The following is a 20851-nucleotide window of genomic DNA, read 5'->3' as shown; positions in this document are numbered from 1 at the left end:
TAAACACAACAAAAATGGAGCTAGATACCAAAACTGGCTGCAGTGGAAAACAGGACTGGTGCAAGAGAAGAGAAATGAGGTGATCCAAGGCGAGGTGAGGGATTATAATCACATAAAGAGAAAAGTCAAGAGAGATAAGAAGAAAACACTAAAAGAGGGAAGGTCAGAGAATAACTCATAAAAGAAAAGAAATTAGGGGGACAGATTCAAATAATAAAAAAGGACAGGAGGCAGTGAAAAAGATCTGGGAAGCAGAAGAAGGCTCTGAGACTTTTCCTAAGTGGCAGCCGTCAGTTCAGTCAGTACCTTCGTTGACTGAGAGGATGTTATGAGAAGCAGGCCCGGGGCTGGGGTAGCCAGGAGCCCCCTGAGGGAGTCCCCCAGGGGCTCCCAGAGCCCCAGCAGAGGCGGCAGCAGCAGCAACGGTGTTGGCTGCAGGAGCTACAGCAGCTTGTAAAGGAAGAGAAGGAAAGAAATAGTCAAGAAGGAAAGAACAGTTGAGAAAGATGTGAATATATTAAGTACCCAACAGAGAGAAGAGACAAGCAGTTTGACAGGAGGGAAGAAGAAATGAAGTTACAACAAAAGAACAGCAGAAAAAAAGAGAACAGCCAGAGGTTAGAAAATAATGTTTCCTTTTCAAATTGAATTAAGTTCTTCTGCTTGAAAATATGCAAATAAAAGTAAAATCAAAGTAGTTCATCTTATTTGGTAAACAAAAGAAAAATGTGAAAATGGCCTTGATAACCAAAGGATTGGAAATAATGGATCAAAGGCTAACATTAGTGTTTAGCTATGTCAAATTTCCCCACAGATAGGATAAAACGTGGACGTAGCGAGCCAAGTCATAATATTGAGCCTTGTTTTGAAATGGGGTGCCTAATTTTTCCAAATAAACTCACCTAGATACTAACAGCAGTGTAACTAAATGCTCTGAGTTCTCATTCTTTTCAAAATAAAAGCCTTCAACTATTTACTGGATGTGCTCAAGCTGTTTAAAACAATAAACAAACACATACAACAAAGTGACATAAGTAATTGCAAGATAAAAAAAAAGTTAATTCAAACCAACAAAAATAAATGAAAAAATAAAAGTCAAAGCAGATTATAAAAAAAATTATAAATATAAATTGTTAAACAAGACTGAAAACTCACATAACTGTCAAAATAAAAACAAGAGAAACGAAGATGGACACTGTATTTCCCAGCAAGAATTCAGTGAAAGCAATAAAACACCACCCAAGCAACCAACAGCTAAAAGAAAGTTTTCAGACTATAGTACCATTTTTTTAACCCTTTTCAACCTGGAACAATCAAAAAACCCCAAACAAACCCCAGTTACTTTAAGTCTGCAGGTAAAAATGTTATGCACCCAGTGTAATTTTAATAATTTCATGAACCAGAACTACAAACCTGAAACCTTTAAGGCACTTTAGTAAAAGTTAAACCTCATTGATATACACCATTTTAAAAAACATTTCTTTAGTCCTTAGATACACAGAAAATTGTTCTTGATCAAGTTCTTGATAACAAAGTTAATCTAGTACAGAGGAAACATGAAGCACAAAGACAACAAAGGAAACGGAGAAACATTACTTCAGTAGAAAAGTAGAAAGAAAAAAAATGGTTGAAGAAAGAAACCCTGTAATACAAAAGAGAGATTGAATGGAAGTAAGTGAAAGAAATCCTGAAGGGAGTGGTGTTTGTGCAGAGAACAGGCAGCAGGCTGAAGCCATGCAGTGAGCAATGAAAAGAGAGGAAGAGACAGAAGAGGAGAATAGGGAGAAAAAAAAAGACTGAAACAGTAAATGATCAGTTTGAGGTAATTAGACAGCAGTTTGCCAGTACACGAGGAGCAGTAAATGTTTATTTGTCCATCTTAAACCAGTTTTAGCTGGCAGGTTATCTCCTGAGCATTGTAGCATGATTTAAATGTTGGTTTAATAAAATACTAATACTTATATAGATGATATAGAGCTATTTATGTCTAAGCTGAATATTTCTAAAGCATATATTGAAATGATTTACTTTACGAGAAGAAGAAAGAAGAAGCAGAGCATACGATGAAGAGTAAGGTGGAGGAGAAGGAAGATGAGAAGGTGAAAGAAAAGACAGTAAAAAGCAACAAGAGGAAGGGAAAAAAGAAGAGATGGCGAGGGGAAGAAGTGAACAACAAAAAGGGAAAAGGGAGGAATAGGAAAAGATGATAATGAACTAGTAGAAGAAGCAGAGAAAGAAGAAAAACAAGAAGGATGGGGATAAAAACAAGGAGGAGAACCCAAAGGAGAAGAGTGTCTTCTCCTTCACCTCCTCCCCAAAGGAAAAGAAGAAAAGAGAATGAGAAGAAGGTGGAAAAGAGCACAGGAGAGGAGGAGGAGGAGGAGGAAGAGGAGAAGAGAGGAAGGAAAAGAAGGAAAATTCAATAAGTAGAAGAAAAGAGGAACCAGAAGAAAGAAGATGATTGCTATAAAGTTCTTTTAAGAAAAGCAACCAGCATTTCCATTCTGTTATTTCCAGTCTGAACTTGTGTGACAAGTTCAGCATAATATGAAGGTAATATTCTTCATGACTTTATTAAATGAAGTTTACTTTACTTTTTTTGGGAAAGTAAATTAATAAATCAGACGATTCTGAGGGGGTCAGGTGGGAGACACTGATTGGATTTTCACAGATTGACCCTTAAAGGCAAACATTCACTATTAGAGTGTTAAATATGGAAACTTTTGACAAAGAGAGAAAAAATGTAATATAGAGACAGAATTTGAAAGCTCTTTTGCACCTTGTCGTGAACATGATAATAAAATACTAAGTGTGTGACTTTTTTTTGGGGGGGGGGGGGGTCCTTAAAAAAAAAAAATCATGCATGGACTCCCTGCTCTCTCTGTTCATCTCTCTGCTTAACCGGAGTATATTAGAGGGGCCTCCTCATTTATTTCCATGTGAAAAGAGACGGTGAGCAGGGTTAACAGCACTGCTCTTCTTCACAAAGCCACACACACACGCCACGCAGGAGTAGCTGGCTAAGCAGAGGTCACGGCCGAGCGTTCCCTCTGAATGGCGGTGAATAGGCGTGTGGCGTGAATAAGTCCACGCGCTTGTCACGCTTGGCCTCCATTAAGCCGTGACAATGGCACAGAAACCCTGCCTCCACCCAACACCCGAGGGTGCCACTTATAGCACACGCTTGTGTGTGTATGCATGTGGACCTGATTTTTAGCGGTGTGTATTTGTAGGTATTGAGGCTGTTGCTGTGTGGTAGGCAGATGTGTGTGTGGGTGGGGAGCAGGCAGATGGTGACAGCTGGTTAAAACATCCCCTACAGTGAAGCAGAGCAGGTTTCTCTGTGCAAACCTGTAAATCTCTCCCTTTTTTTGCCTTGTTTAGGCGTTTGATCATCCAGCTCTTACAGTTATGGTCAAGAAAACAGCCCACAAAGTTACAGAGATACCACATGGGGAAGCAACAGAATATATTTTAGTAAAGTTTTTCTGGGATGCACAGAGGAATCATTCACTGACTTCAAATATAAGCATTTCCAATCACAGAAGTTGTTCATTCGACTGTTTACTGATCTGCCACAGACGTGATTAACCTTTGCTTAAGATAGAGGCTGATTTCCACTTACTCAGAGGCTGTGGGGTCAGGTGGTAGAGTGGGTCATCTACTAGCAGTCGGGTCCAATAACAGCAGACTTATACAATTCAACACCAAAACAAAATAATTATTCCACGTTATTAAACTTGAACTAGTTTGTGTGGTGGAAAAGAAATGCCAACTGGTTGTAAAATGCTAACATGGTGGCAGATCATTTATTTAAAATGGTAACATTTTAATTTGTTGATTACACACAGTAATGTGTGATGTGGTAGGATGTTTGCAGAGTAGCCTACGAATATCACAGCTACATTATGTTAGCTTCAGCATTTAATGTGAGCCATTGCAAATATTTTAGCCTATGAAAAGAAGCTGACTTCATTTCAGTGCCAGCTGTTTTGGACAAAATGATGAACTGCATTTCAGGATAACGTAAGGAGGACAATATTTTGGATGTTGTTACTATGACCTGAAGCTTACTCAGCTTGAATTCTTTGAACATGTCTGGATTTTTTTTAAGTGCTTCTCTGAACTGGAAGTATTTCCTCCCTTGGTCTGAAAAAGACAATAACATAATTTTCTCTTCACTTCTTGTGAATCCATTATCATCCCTTGGTAACCACCCCTCGAACACTGCCTTTCCTATCACTGAGTTAGAGCAGAGCTATCATGGAAACTGAGCAAATCTTTTGCTTTTGGGCCGTTTTCATTTTCAGCATCTACAGACAGTCTAGAACACTTGGGGTTGTATGGTGCCCCCGTCAGTTCTGGATATACAGCCTTGGTGGTACCAAAGAAAAACAAGTAACATTGCATTCACAGAATTTTGGTATCAAACCGTACCGTAAGTATTGGTTCTGGCGACATCCCTCTCATCTACTAACTGGAACGACAGTAGTTCTATCCCTGGCTCCTTTAGTCTGTATGTCAAAGTATTGTTGGGCAAGACACTGAACCATGAGCTGCATCCACTGAAGTGTGTGTGTGACTCAATGTTAGGCAAAGAAACAAAAGCGCTTGCTAGAATGTGTGTGTGACTGGGTGAATGAGTCTTGTAGGAAGAAAGCTCAGTGTGAGTAGAAAAGCACTTCCTAAGCACAGTCCATTTACCACTTTACTTCTTGTGCTGCCATTTTTCCAACCCTCCTGGAGGAGACTAGATCAACTCAAAGAGAGTAAAAGTTTGTTTGGATTTCACCACTAACTAACGTAGAGGTCATCCAAATGACTCCGGCTGTGGTGAAGGACTATGGATAATTAATGGACACCTACCTCTGCACCACTTACTCAATACTTTTTCTAACAGCTGTGCTTCTAACATCAAACACAGATACAAAATATTGTTTTTTTATGAGCTGCTTTTTTGTGTTTGTTCTTTGTTACTGTTTTTGGAGGGTTATTTCTTTTTTTTTTTTTGTATTTTTTCATGCCAATAAAAAAAACCCCCAAAAAAAACAGCCATTTCCCCAAATTTGGGATAAACAAAGTACATTTTATTCACAAAATCATTAAGGCAAAGAAAAAAGAAAAAAACCCAACACTGAGGTGCAAGCATTATTCCGAAAATGTGCCTGTGGGGTTTTGTTTTGTTTTTTAACACTGATTTTGAACATGACTTCATTTGCTTTTAACCTAATTCAGAAGAAACCCCCTGGCCTAACACTGAAAACTCCAGAATGGCTCATTCGTAGCGAGAACATGATCCGACCTCAATCTGACCCAGTTTCATATAAACTTCTTCCTGTAAACAGGAATGCTTTGTACGCTTTGCATGCTGGGATGCATCACAGCACACAAACTGTAACAGAACACTCACTAAGACAAACAACAAATGCTGCCCATAGCCCAGCGTAATTCGTCCTGTATTTAGTTTTGTTTCTTCACTCTTCTCACAGGGTTTGTAGTGCACAAACTCAGACTTATTCGGACCAAAGTAAAGTCAATTCACACAACTATGAACAAACACCGGTCATTTTAGGTTTTTGCGCTAATCTGTTTTGTGTTCACAGTGAATCTCTGAACTTGTGATGACAACTGAGTCAAAGAAAAACCCTTCCAAGCCATTAAAGCAGAGCACTGCCACCCATGCTACCCTTATCAGAGCACAGTCCAGAGAACCCAGATGCAAAGCTGCAGTCATATGTTTGTACTTTGAAGTTCAACAACTGCAAGAGAGCCCTTTAAAGACCTGCTGACTTTGGAAACAACAGCAGCTTCCTCCTGTGATATTTTTGTTTCTTTTCTTCAACCCTCGGTGGGTTTTATTGCCAGTGGGCTGCATTATCAAACCCCACCTCCCTCCTTCCCTCCCCACAGGGCCCCAGGGGTGTTCGAAGCGAGCGCCACCTCCTTTTGTAGTTACCTTGTTTGATCTGGGCCTGTAGCGCCGGGTTGGAGGGCTGAGGGGGGGCGGCAGGCGTCCGGCGAGGAGTCTCTGGGGTTCCTCCTGGTCTGGGAGGCCTGGAGGAGGATCACAAAGAGAGGGCATGAAATATTAAAGCAGCAGGGAGCAGAGAGATGGGCCAATGCACAGACAGAGAGACACACAGAGACACACTCACACACCACTAAAATTCAAAGAAACACACAGAAACACATGCATTCATAAAAACCAGGAGTTCACATACGCAAGATTCTTATTTCTTTTTCCTGAAACCAGCTGAGAGTGTGTGTGTGTGTGTGTGTGTGTGTGTGTGTGTGTGTGTGTGTGTGTGTGTGTGTGTGTGTGTGTGTGTGTGTTTGTGTTTCAGGCTCCAGCCTATTGAATTTTGGTTGGAGGACACAGTCCTCTGTGAACAGACTGGAGGCGTCTAACTTTCAGAGGCACACAAACACTTCCAATACAACAATCCACTGGGTGATCAATTGCAGTTGTCGGGGAACAAAAACACATCCAGAAAGCTCCATTTTAAAAAAGAAAGAAAAAAAAACGACAAAAAAGACAAAATTCTTTAAAGAGGCAGGACGGTGGTCACAGCTCATAAAGACGAGATCAAATAATTACTTTTTGTCCTTCTGCAAATATCCTGGACTGCACTCAGAGTTCCTATGTTAGAAAGCTCTTCACACATGCACTAAAGCCAGATGTGCTTGTGACAAAATATTATAGAAGACTAAAACAAAATCAGTGATTAACGTAGCATTTTCCCCCACTGGCATACAGAAAAGTTACCTTTATCCACAAAAATAGAAATCCATATAAAATCTATTTTTAAATAAAATTCATAATTAAATGAACAATATAAAAGAACAATTTACCGTAATGTCACCAGAAGCAGCTAAAAAGATTGGATCAGTTTAATGTGCAGAAAAGCAAACAGGTGGTTTACTGGTGTTTTAACTTCAACCAAGCTGCTTTACCTGGGAAAATGACTGATAGAAATGCCAAACAGCCCCTTTTTTCGGCCTTTGGAGGTCGCCACAGTGGCTCATCTGCCTACATCTTAGCCTTCCCAGTGTCCTACTCTGTCACACAAACCCTCTGCATGTCTTCTTTCACTACATACATACGTCTTCCTGTTTTCCTCCTGCCTGGTTCTTCATCTTCATCATTGTTTGCCCAAAATATCCACTCCTGTGCACATGTCCAAATAATCTCAGCCTTGCCTCTCTTTCTCCCGACCGTTCAACCTGAGCTGTCCCTCTAACATACTCCTTTCTAACTTTGCCCATTCTGGTCACGCCTAGTAAAAATGTGGCCATCCCCAACTCTTGGTTATTTAAAATTGCAGCAGGACCACAATATTTTAGTAAACAGAAAAGAAAAATTAAAAACTAGACATGATACATATGAGAATAATCTAAAACTGAAACAAAACCAAATAAAAACAATACTGGCAGCGGTCAGTGGTACCCATCAGCCTCCTACTAGATACACCTATGGTATCAGTTTCAAAATCCCACATCGCCTTGTTCTCAAGTTATTGCATTCACAAGATTTTAAGAAAACTTGACCTCTGAACTCTTTCCTTGAGGTCGAGGCCAATGAGATTCAAACTTGTCCAAGATTTTTAGTAGATACACCTATTCACAAACTTGGATGTCCACATCGCCCGTCCACACAGGAGGATGATGACAATACCCTATTAGTCTTTTACAGCTGGTTACAAAACAAACTATGTACAATAATTCTGAAGTGAGAAATGTACAAAGTCTTTAACCTGCCAGCTTCCTACAACCATATCTGTAAAACGTCCAAATGTACCAATTCATCCCTGTGCAGTTGACAAACAAAATCCAAAGGGTCCAATCAGGTCCACTGGATCACTCTGCAAAGTGTGAAACTATAGAGGTCATTAATTCTGAATTCACAATGCTGATGCTTCAAAATGGCACCATGGCTAGGATCCACCTTTTATACAGTTTATGTCCAAAAGGTAAAGCTCATGTTTTCCAAAAGGAGCTTGTCAGAATCCACCCAAAGTGAAGACAAAGACATGAAAGGTTTGGACAAGAGAAATAGTTTTGAGGAAGAAAGAGCTAAAGACTACTACAAAAAGGCAATATGATCATAGACGTTGACTTAGAAAAATCACTTAAATGAGGTGTGGTTGAGGCTAATTCAGTCCCGTCTCAGGCAGCCAAGCTGAAGGCCTAAGCAAAGGCAGGTGAAGGAACTGCTGTTGAAACTCTTAAAGAGTTCAGGAATACTTCTTTTCAAACTCCAGCACACAGAGAGGAAGCTTTTCCACTATCATAAATGTAAGATGAGGAACATGAAAAAGCCAAAAACCAAAACAACTTCAAATATTCACAACTGCTGTTCTGCAGTTTCGAGGCAAAGACGGCCAGAGAGAAGATCCTTGTTTGAGCTTCATAAAGAAGTCTTCAGCTTCTGTTTGTAGCTGCACAATCACCTCCTCTGATCTGGACACTCCACAGAAGCACAGTTACGGGTTTATGTGAAAGTAATAAACTTCTCTGGAAAGTCAGCCTATGAGTGACGTCTTTTGTTCTTCTGCTTTTTACTTTTCATGCTGTGACTGTATCTACTCCACAAAGTTTGACTTCCTTTAATTTCTTACTCAGAAAGGTAATCTGATAATAGCGTGACATCAGCAATGCCACCAATGACAGGATGCAATGGTAGAAGGAGTCAAATAGAAAAACACTTGATTTGATTTTAACTTTGACATCCAGCCACCAGTTTTCTTCTGCTTTCTGGAATTTGGCAGCAGGCTAATTCAAGACGTCCTTCACCCCAGTAACATTCCCCAGTCCCTTCTTTGTGATCCCTACGTGTTTCCAGCCCAGATGAGATATAGAATATCTAGCATGTTCTTTTAAACCTCGAGACGGATGCACCCAGGAGGCAAAATTAGATGATTTGACCTGCTCCTTTGAATGTTAAGGAGATTCAAACTTATCATTGTATAAGTTGATGGGGCTTTAGCTCTGGCTGTAAGGACTTCAGATTTGATTGTGAGGGAAAAAGTCATCATGACTTTACAGTATTGTTGAGTTTACTCTATTTCAAGGATTTCAGAACTGACCCAGGACTGACACTGAGGACACCTTACAGCTGACTTTTATGTCACTTATATTAGACAAGACTAATGATGATGAGAATCCAAGCTGTACTTTCCACCCTAACCTAGGAGACATAAGGGGGTTTAACCCTTTAGCCCTTGAAAACCTATTTAGGAGTAACCATTAAAGCTCTTTTCTGAACTGGTTTCTGTCATATTACAGGTATGCTCACTGAACAAAATGACTAAGTTTGCATCAGGGTGGCAATTACCCTTGGAAAAAAATTTTCATCAAACCACGTTTTTATTGACAGATCCTGAGGTGTCAAAACATGTCATTATGGGAACAGCGGATGTCCTCGAATGTCGTCTTTATGGGGGAAAGAGTTCAAAAATGACATCGAAAGTACTGAGAGGACGAAACTTTACAGGGACTAAAGTACTAAAGTAAAGCTCTGTAATTTTTGGTTTTGGGTTCTAATAGAGGTTTGCCTGATCCACAGTTATAAAAAAATAAAAAAAAATATCCTTATTTATCTTATATTGGGCCCGTCAGCTAATATTTTGCCTGAAATGACTTGTTTTACTGAACATACCTTTAGGCAAACTTTACTTTAGGCAATGTTTGTGTTGTGAACCAAATCTATGATTTGTATTTTTTTCCCTGTGTTCTGACAATACTTACAGCTCTTGCAACTCTTGAATCACTACCACCACACCCACCCAAACCCAGCATCACTTGTGTTTATTCCATTACAACAGCCTGGTTCTTCTTTTGTCTTGTTTTGGTATTTTTGTATTTATTTCCAGTTATGTATCCCAGCTCATGACAGCTCATTTCTGAATTCACAGTTTAAAAGAAAAAAAAGAACTTTGTCCTTGTTTAATTTGAATATTTATCATTGTAAAGCTGGACATATGGCAGGAAAAATATATTTTAACCACAAAAATAAGTCAATTATAGACTGAAAACTTATGAAGGCTGATCAAACACCTCACTACCCCTCGACCTGTGTTTTTATCATCTCTGACTCTTCGCTGCTCGCCCTCCCTGCAGAGTTATCCTTGAAGCAGGGTTGACGGGACGATGAAATGTTGTGTTGGTATTACAGCAGCAGGACCTCGACCTCTGTGTTAAATCTTTCACAGCACAATGAGAGCTCAGACAGACTAAACAATCAGCCACACACAAACACACACACACACACACACACACACACACACACGTAGCCAGAGCTCAGCCGCTGGTGGTAGGATAGTATATGTCCTGCACTTTGAGTTCAGTTTCTGCTGCAGTTTCAGTTGTTCTATCGTTTTTTAAGCTGGAATCAGAATTGTGTGTTATCAGCCTGATAATTCTAGATAAAATGAACTTGGGTTCATAAACTGATATCAATTTAAAACAAATGTGGATACATTTTTGTGCACAATTCAGGGTGTTGAAACAGACTGATTTCCACAAATTGCTGTTTGTTTTTAGCTGATGAACAAAGTTTGAAATTTAAATCCTATAAAAGCCACATGAAGACGAAACAAGTTTGCTGCAGCTTTGTTTACTCAGCGTGGGCCAGAGCAGCTACAGAAGAACAAAGATCAAAAGTAAATATAGAAGTAGACAGTAATGTATAAAATGCGAAAGTTCGAAGGGAGTAAAAACAAAAACATTACATAAGTTTTTGTATTGTTACATATGTATTGTAATATTGTTATATTGTTAAGATAGCTTAACAATATAAATATATGAATTAATCACATTCCATTTAGTTTTAATATTGTTTTTGGTTCATTTAATGGCACATTATATATATATTTTTTTAAAGTTATGTAATTAACTACCAACATGCCACCTATCCAACCGTCTATTCATCCAACCACTTTGCCTCCATCCAGCTGTTAGTCCAACAAACCATTTAGCCATCTATCCACTCATCCAACATTTATCCACCAAACCATCCATGCATAATTTATTCAGGTATTTAGCTATCAATTATACCATCCACAGACTAAACCATCTATCCGTTCATGCACACATCCAACATTTCTTTATCCATCCAACATATATCCATGTCATTATCCATCTAATAGACATCGAATCTTCCCATCCATCCATGCCCAAAACATCTTTTATCCAACCATTTAGTCATCCAACTATATAATTAGCCCTTTAACTTTCTATCCATGCATCTGTGCATTTAACCATTTATCATTCATCCAATCATTGAACATCAATATTTCAAACCTTTTATCAATTCATGTATCAAGAAATGGCTAACATGAAAACATAAGTTGCAAAGCCACAGGAAGTAAATCCTGCCATTGTAGATTAGTTTGTACTGACCAGGTAAATCTACATCCAACATTTCGTCTTGATTCATATGCTCAATCGTCCAGGTAAGTAAATCTCCAAAAGTTGATTATGTTCATCTGGACGTAGCATTTTGTAGAAGAAACGTTTCGTCACTCATCCAAGTGACTTCTTCAGTCTCAGCTGACTGCAGGTTTCCCCAATCTTATAAACAGTACATTTGCATAATGACTGAAACCAGCCCACTGAAGGAACAATGGGCTGGGAGGAGAGTTCCTTAATCTTAATTAAGAAAATTCTCATGACCATTGATCAACAACCACTGACCAAAACCCACTGATCAAAGACCATGAGTACCATTCACAGAGAGTTGGGGAATGGCTGCAATCACAGCACTGCAAGATCATACATCCAACATTCTTACTTTTTTAACTTTAGTTTGGGCTCAACCAACTCTTCTGAATATAAGAGTTCTTAAAGAACAAATATAAAAATAAATCACTTTTAAGAGTTAGTCCATGTGTGTTTGTTACCTGGCCGGTGCTTTCTTCATGTGCTCTCCAACAAAGGTGGCGTTGGTCATGCCCATCAGAGTGTTGGCCAGTGAGATGACGGAGAGGAGGTGATGTGTGGTGACAGCCCTCGACACACCATATGTCCCCTTCCCGACTATGTCTGACAGAGATAGCTTCCGACCTGTCGCCAGGGAAAGCTGACGAAGCAAAGATTCCTGGAAAATGGAGTTATACAAAGAGAAGAGGTTCTTATTTTCAGGTGCCCTGTTATCAAACTATTGATTTAGCTTTTTAAATGCTCCATGCTCAACGATATGTCTTTCATGGAAAGACACCTGGAACCCAGGTGATAACAGACAGTTACCTTGAAGGTGGGCAACATAAGAGACATGTGGCCTCCTCTGGAGATCAAGCCGAAGGAGATGGGGCAGTGTGGTCTGAGCATGCCCAGTCGCTCCAGACAGATGGTGTCCAGCTGTTCGTTGAGACCCCAGGCGTGCAGGCAGGACATGAAGAGCTTGGCTGTGTCCATCGTCAGGTTATACTCCAGCAGACTCAGAGACTTGGACTTCTCCTCGCGCCTCCTCATCTCCTCCTCTTCATCCTCATCTTCATCTAATAGGTGCTCCTTAATGGTCTCTTTCATGGTCTCCTTCACCTGGTTTTAGGAGAAATTATTTACATGAAAAACAAAAATAATACAATAATAAAAGACCTTCATTAGTGGAATTTTTTTTTTTGGTGTTTATGGACCTGTTTGAAGATTTTATGAGCCAACAAGGACCCGCCCTTATCAGCCCCAGCTTGGCTCTTCTGTAGCGTCTCCGGGGACACCAGCATGGGGTTTGGTCTCTGAGCTTCCTCCGTCAGCAGCTGGATGATCACCGCCTCCACGTCGAAGAACAGCACATGCATGTCAGGGTCTGTCAGGTTGGTCTTCATCGCCTGGACCACCAAGGCATTGTGGGAATATTTTGGTAAGTTGCCCTGGTGGAAAGACAGAGTTCAGTTTCAAGAACAAAATCAATCACAGTGTGACACTTTTCACATTAAATATATAAATATATTTAAATGATCCATTGTCGATATAAATTTAATTAAGAAGTTCAAGAGCTCCTCATCAAAAGCTCATTATTTAAATCACACACACGCACACACACGCACGCACCTGTAATTGCCACTAATATTAACACTCGGCTCAATTTTAATTGTATTAGAAGAGACAGCATGTGCATGGAGCTGTTTGCTTCTCGTTTCCATGTTAATGAGCTGATGACTGCAATTAAACTGATCCTGTTAGACTTCGATTCCAAGGGAGGAGACAGGAGGAGGAGAAAGTGAGGGAGGAGGTGGTGATTAAGACAGGAATGAAGAGAGGAAATAAAGAGGAAAGAAAAGGCCAAAGCTGGATTTTTATCTGCATGTTTTTGGGTTTTTTTTTAACCTTTTGCCTTAAGATCACAGAGCTTTTTCGCCATCACCACAATGGTGTTTGAAAAAGAAACATGACAGGTCATCACATCCTGCCCTATCATTCTGTTTGACTCTAAAGGGGCCAAAATCTACAAAAACAAAGATTTTTCATTAAATAAGACAAACAATAGACTCCATAAACTTCTCAGGAAACTCACAGAAGGCTCATTTTCCCATAGATCAAGTGAAGCAACCCGGTTCTCATTCCCCAGGCTGCAGGTTTCAGGGACGAAAGCACCGACTTCACTTTTCAGACCCAGAGTTAAGCCCATTTCTTTTCACGTCTAAGCTCACGTCACATCATGTCTATCATTTACCTTTGTAACCATAGCATTGCATCAAATCTTTCTTTAAAGATACATAAAGAAAGAGAAAACATCTGATTCCTCACCGAATCTTCCTCCTGTTTACTTGCATTTAGAGTTAACACACTGTTATAATCATGTTGTGTTTAATTTTCTCTCCACATTTTAAAATAAACTACAGGAAAGTGACTTTAAACAGACACAGACTTCAAACTTTGCTTTTTCCTCTCGGCAATAAGCCTCGTTTTTCTTTCGAGATTTGCCATTTTTCTTGTGAATGTGAAATTTTTCCATAGAAATTTGGCAGTGTCACTTTCGTAAGTATGGCACTTATTTCTTTCATAATTTGCCAATTTTGTCTCCGTTTTCCCTTTCCCCTCGACAATGTACCACTATCGTGTAAATTTGCTCATGTGTTTTACAAAAATTTGCCTTGGTTTTGTCTATTTGACATTTGTTCCCCAAGGGGTCTGATATTCTTTGCCTTCTTTTTCCGTAAAAACTTATCAGTTGTCGTTTTTTTCCTTTGTGAATTTAAAACTTAACTATTGAAAATTATGAGTTTTTACTTAAAAATGTGAAATTTAAATACATTGAAGTTGAAGTTGAGCATGAAGTTAAGCATTTGGTGCTGCAGGGGCCAATATTTTTAAAATTATGTTAAAAATCTTCAATATAAACATATTTACAGACTCATTTCTTCTAAACAGTTAAATCTCTGTGAGCTTACCAAGTTTAACATTTCGTAGCACAAGCTATGAATCAGCGCACAGAAGTGACGATGAACTGATTCTTTTATGTGATAACTTGTTTTGTATCTGGATCACTGAATACTGATTGACTTTGCGTGAAATTCTGGTATTATTTTCATATTTGTACCTTCACTGATCACTGGTCATTTTGTTGCACTTTTTTTTTTTTTTTCTTTTGCCTGAAGCTCTTTGTATCGAGCTGGATGTGACTGTGTGGGCGAGAACAATAATTAGCGGTAAAGACACGTCCTGACTGACCGAGAGACACAATACACCTGCAGCTGGGACACGGACACACACACACACACACACACACACACACACGACAGGCTGGTCCTCCCTGAGGGCTGACGTGTTGTATGTCTTTGTGTGCGTTTGAAAAGTGGTGCTGACAACAGTGATGTGCTCATAAATTCAGAGTATTCTTCAAACATGTATAACTGATCAAATCTGGGCTCATTTTGATCTTTTTACTTGTCCGTTTATTTTTTTTCTTATCATTTACATTTACATGAAAGAAAAAAAAAAGAGAAAAAAAAGATGTGAAGTAGATAAATCTCAGCACTATTATCGGTCTATTAGACAGTTTCCTGGTACGCTGGTGCATGCACAGAAAAACACACATTTGAGGATGTTTATGAAGTATTTTATTCAAAGAATGGCTAGACTCCTGCTCGGATCATTTTAATTCTGGTTTCTGGCTTCAGACTAAGAAGTTAGTTCTTATTTTCATAGATGCCTTTGATTTTTCCTGATACTGGAGCCTCATCCCTGCGTCTGTGTGAGGGAGGCTCCATTTTGGTGGAGTAACACTGCCATCTAAAGGCAGTCTGCAGCACTATTTATCTCTACAGTGGAGTGCGGTCTGTAATATTTAAGTTTGAGAATGAAGAAACATTTATGAACACATAAAAATTCAGACATGAAGCAGCCCGGTGTGATGTGAGGAAACATGGCTTCAGAACTAGGTGAGAGAGTCAGAATTGAAATTGTTCTCCTGATCAAAGAGCAGCTTTCTTAGAGTCAAACACGACTCGACTACAAAACAGATCCAGCAGGAGGACATGGAGTTAAAAACACAGTGACAGGAGCGAGAGAGAAAGGCAAATCAGGCATGAGATCATTTAAGTAAATGAGGAGAGATACAGTTAGCTTGAATTTGTGCAGAAAACTAAAAGAGGAGACAGAAGAATGGGCAGGAGGATAATGCGTGGGAAGCACAAGGACAGAGAAGAAAACGAGGATGAAGAGGAGGTGAAGAATAAGGTGGAGAAGAAGTTGGTAGAGGAGGGGAAGGTGGCAGAGAATCAGGTGGAAAAGGACAAGAAGTTGAGGAGGAAAAGGAGAACAGGACAGTAGAGGGCAGAGGCAGAGAAGTAGAAAGTGGAAGAAAATGGAAGGAGGAGGATATGAAGGCAGCAGAGGAGAGGAAGGAAAAAGGAGGAGGACGTGAATAAGAAGAGGGTGGTCAAGGGAGACACGCAGAGGGAAGAAAGTTGAGAAGGAAAAGAAGAGGAAGGAGGAAGACGAGGCAATGAATGAGGTGCAGAAAAAGGTGGGAGAGAAGAAGAAGAAGAAGAAGAAGATTAGATGGGGGAGAAGAGGAGCAGATCAACGCTGTCATTAAATTCAGGTGCAGCAGGAGGGGGAGGAGTCACAGAGGATCTGAGGCACCTGACTCAGAGTTCCGGTTTCCTTGAGCTCAGGATTAACAAACTCAGAGTTCCAGTAAACTGACTTCCTGGATCCTGGCAAAGCTTCAGCCTCAGGTTTGAAGACCTAAAACATCATTCTTGCAAGCTCCAAAGTCTGGATACAGTCGTTTTTCCTCATGAACACAAACATTCACAGATCAGCACATTCAGCAGAATAGCTTCTGAACAAACCAACATCAACTGTGCACGCGCGCACACACACACACACACACACACACACACACACACACGTCAGCTGGGTGAAATGTTTGGGTTGATGGTCTGACATTTCATGGTCATTATCCACCATTACACCCAGCAGGGGAGGACACACACACGGTGGGGGGAGTTGGTGGTGTTGAGCCATAATTTCAGCAGGCATGAGGGGGAAATGACGGCAGGGGTGGGAGGCAGGAAAGTGAAGCACAGTGATGCATTTCTAACATAAAAGGAGAAGAAAGATTACAGCTGTTGTTTGTTGGCCTTTTCACAGAAGAGCTGTGATTATGGGCAGTTATGACCGGAGGGGAGGGGGGGTTTCTCCACAGACGACCCAGAGGAGAGAGAAAACAACACAAAGGTTATCATGTGGAAGGAAACAGGAGGGAGGGAGGAAAATTAGAAAGAAAGAACGACCCCTTAGAGCAGAGGAGACCTGAGGTAAATGAGTTCCAGGTGAACCTGCAGAAGTCAAACTGCACCGGCAACTAAACTAAACGCTGTTCAAGCACTAAATAATTCACAGCGCTTGTTTTCGGTGCCGGGCTGCACATTTGGGAGGGGTTACCGCTGTCGGGACAGATCAGATCATCACGTCTGACAAGTGGTCCCCTCACAGGTGAAGCTCAAAGAAGCTGAAAGCTACCGAATACAGCAGAGAAAGGGTAACTCAGGTGTGCCGTGAGCTAAAATATAATTCTTCATTACGTATGATCGGTGTTTAAAGCTTCGTTTCATTATTTCCAGTCATATTGAAAAGGTAGATATTCATAATTAAAATACCTTAAACACAAAATTTAAGACATTTTATGGTAGAGTGACACAATAAAACATTTAACTCAGTTTTCCTCTATGTTAGTTTCATCTCCACAACAGTCCCAGGTTCTCCTTTAGTCCTGACTGTGGGACTGACTCACTTTTGGAGTGAGCCTCTAGTGGATATTAGAGAAACTACGGTTTTTGGTACTTGAGCCAACAAGCACGCCTCTGCTCCCATACATCATCATGTAATCAGCATGAGCCATTACATGGTTTCATGCACAGCACCAACTGTAAAAACTGGTTTTCCCAGGAAAGGCAGGAATTTGTGACTTTCTATACGTCATTTCTACGTCATGAATGTAAAGTTCTGTCGTTTTATTGGTATTTTAAGGTTTTTAGCACTGATCAAAGACAACTTGTTAATTTTGTTGTTCAAGCACCAATGACAATAAAGATATTCATTTCAATTCAATTCCTCAGACACTGAGAACTATGCACTTTTGGAAATGGAATTTTGATGTACATACTGTCTTTTTGCAAATTGTGCACAGTGTGCATTTTATTTTCATTTTTATTATAATTTATAAAAATGGGTGTATCTCAAAAACAAAGTTATGTGCACACTCAAAATAATGTTTTGTGATTTGAAAGGATTTTATGCAACTTTTTTCCTTTTATAATTTTTGTATCTATGTTCTGGGTAGTTTATTGCATTTTTTTATGTTTTTATTTAGTTACTATAAACTTACTACACACGCATTTTCAAAACTGGGGATATAAAGGATGTATTGATGCACAGGAAGTTGGGAAAAAAGCACAAAGGCACTACAGGAGGTAAAAATGTAAAAACAAGCTCTGGAAGGTAATTTTAAAGTAGAAAAATAAATAATTAGGACCCAGTTTAAGACTTGAGAGAGAAAAACAAAAAAAAGGGCTACTCAAGTAGTTTGACTTGTGCTGGTACAGGTTTAAATATTGAAAAGCTAGTCTCCAGAAAGTCTCAAAAGAAACGCTGGACTCACTCTTTTTCACCATTATGACATTTAATGCCATCGTTCCCTGGAGAAGTCACTGTACGGTTGACCTGTGGGTCGTCTCCAGCAGAGTTTTAATTGGTCTGACTTGAGCCAGCAGCTTTGTGACTGAGATGACGTGTGTGTGTGTGTGTGTGTGTGTGTGTGTGTGTGTGGGGTGAATGATGCAAAGAGAAAATCATTATATGAGGAACATAAAGAGACATCTGAACTTCGTAGAAATGAAAAAATTAACATTTGACAAACCTCAGCTTCAGTCTAAGAAGGTTTAGAAAACAAATCTTTGTTTTGAGCAAAAACTAAATAAATAAATAAAAGTAGAATCAGGATTTACCACAAAGTGTTGAAAAGATTCCCAATCTGAATCAGATTGCTGAAAGTGACGTCAATGCGGAACCTCTATTATTTTAATGACCACCAGGGGGCGACTCCTTCGACTTCTATGGTCTTCTGTGACCTCTATGAACTTAATGGGCTCAGTCAGTAGTTTCAGGTCATAAACAGAACATCAAGTCATTTTGGTGGATATCAGGCTTGTCTGCTGTCCCCTGTTTCTAAGGCGCTGCAACAGTTTATATTTATATCTGCAGTTGTACTTGCAGGTGCTTTCAAAATATACTCACTACTCTTTATACTGTTGTATATGGGTTTTTGAGGACTCTCTTTAAAAAGAGATGCTAATCTCAATGACTTAAAGTAAACAGATTTAACAATAAATGTATAACGAAAACTATAATGAGGACCAAAGACGTGTACCTGCAAACGTGTGATCTGTTGCTCAGTGATCCGTCTTAAAAAGCAGCTTAAAACTTGTCATTTTAACAATATTTGTTTTGACATTTTTGCTGTATTGTCAAAATACAATTTTGCTTGCTTACCCCTTTACTGATCTAACATATTGAAATGTCTAGCATGTTAATTCAGCTAACAAATACAATCTAGACCATTATTCCCCACAGGTGGCTGAGAGTCAGGGTCTTTCCTTTGAATTTAATAAATACCAACAGCCTCACAGTGTGCAGAAAAAACAAGCATTGCCTGCATTTGGATTGCTCAGGATCTGATGGTAAACAAATATTCCTGTATACACGCTACAGGTCAACCGTTATATGCACATTTCTTTGTTTTGTGCCTTTTTCTGTTTAACTTATTTCTTCCAGTGTGTTTGTGACTTTTAGTGGTCGTCCTCACCTTGTCAGCGTTGTCTGCAGCCAGCAGGTTGGTGGCAAGCGTCTGCAGTTTGTGTTGAGCCATGTTCTTCAGTGCGGCCAGGCTGCGGCGGGTCATCGCCTGTTTCAGGTTCACCGCCGAGTGGCTCAGAGCATCCACAGTAGCTGGAGCCAGCTCATCACAGGCATTCAGGATCTCTACTGCAGTTATTCCCATCACACAGCGGTCCAACGCTCCTGGAACCAAACCAGTAAACAAATCTGCCTCAGCCTCAGAAGACACAAGCTACACACAAACCAACAGTCTGATATTTTTTCACCCCCTGGTCCACCTGCAGGTGTACACCTGTGCACAGTAAACCTGAAATATATAGATTCACTGCTAACTTCTAATACATAAGTGCCTTGTTTTTTCTCATTGTGCCCATTCATTTCTCAATTAGACCAGCTAAAGATTTTGCATGGAAAGAAACTGCTAATTGGATGGTTTAAATTCCTTGTAGCTGCAGGTGTTTAGCACTCACTGTTTTAGTTGACTGATGGTACTCTATTAAATCCATCCATCCATTCTCTGCCGCTTATCCTTGTCAGGGTCACAGGGGGGCTGGAACCCATCCCAGCTGTCTAGGGCGAGAGGCAGGGTACGCCTATGGGCAATTTGGAGTTACCAATTAACCTATCCCCACTAACTGCATGTCTTTGAACTGTGGGAGGAAGCTGGAGTACCTGGAGAGAACCCCCACAAACACGAGGAGAACATGCAAACTCCACACAGAAGGACCCCGACCTGACAGTGGACCTTCTTGCTGTGAAGCAACAGTGCTAACCACCGTGCTGCCCCTCTATTAAATCCATAGGGTAGATATAGATAGCTCTAAACCTCAAGCTCTCAATTGCAGTACAGTCCTCAAAGGTTATTAGGTTAATTTGGTAGTAACACTCAGTTTAAACAACACAAGGATAATACAAAGCAATAAAAATCAAACACTGCAATCGTATGCAGTTTGAAAAAGAAAATTCTTGCAGTGTATTACAAGCCCTTTAACTAAATTTCGAATTTTAAAATGACAAACAGTCATAGTAGATCCATAAGTAAACAAAGGAGTTGTGTTTTAAGCAGACAGAAATAAAATAAAACTTTTACATGTAAAACAGTAAGTAAACCTAAAATATCTCAAGAGACATTTCAAGAGAAAAACATTCAATAGAAAGAGCCAGAGTTTTGTAAAACAATTTTCATCCTGCACTGACCTTTTTATCAGTAAATTGGAAACAGTGAAAAATGTCCAGTGTAATTTCCTTCAATACAAGATTGTATTAAAAGTATGTTTAAAAAAAAAAAGCCTGTCATCTGTTGACCACCCAATCAATTAATTGAACCACTTGCACTCTAAAAGGTGATTTCATCTGAATAAACAGAAAATACGCTTCACACTGGATAAAACTAAAGCAATCCTGCACAGGTGGGTCTTAAGCTTCTTTTTAAAAAGAGACTTCTGCAAATTGGACCCAGCTACAGCCAACATTTCCCTGAGCTCAGAGACCCAGGAGCTACATATGA

At 39.8% G+C, this 20851-nt stretch overlaps 1 protein-coding gene across 4 annotated transcripts in view; it reads right to left on the bottom strand.

The window, feature by feature from the left end:
* Positions 1-20851, bottom strand: part of wdr7 (WD repeat domain 7) — a 99710-nt gene that overhangs the window by 61201 nt on the left and 17658 nt on the right. For 3 of the 4 annotated variants that reach the window (XM_085463099.1, XM_085463096.1, XM_085463097.1), the window contains 6 exons: positions 19313-19527; positions 12636-12869; positions 12247-12540; positions 11901-12097; positions 5957-6054; positions 307-450 (listed from right to left, as the gene is read on the bottom strand). In XM_085463099.1, coding sequence (XP_085319225.1) covers positions 307-450; positions 5957-6054; positions 11901-12097; positions 12247-12540; positions 12636-12869; positions 19313-19527 — 1182 coding nt within the window. The remainder of the gene's footprint in view (positions 1-306; positions 451-5956; positions 6055-11900; positions 12098-12246; positions 12541-12635; positions 12870-19312; positions 19528-20851) is intronic. The other variant, XM_085463098.1, reaches the window with a different exon arrangement.

Source organism: Copadichromis virginalis, linkage group LG7 (genome assembly GCF_057382275.1).
Source record: "Copadichromis virginalis isolate Kocher_CV1m ecotype Utaka linkage group LG7, C_Virginalis_male_GT1.1, whole genome shotgun sequence".
Lineage (NCBI taxonomy): Eukaryota > Metazoa > Chordata > Actinopteri > Cichliformes > Cichlidae > Copadichromis > Copadichromis virginalis.
This window is presented reverse-complemented; position numbering and strand designations above follow the sequence as displayed.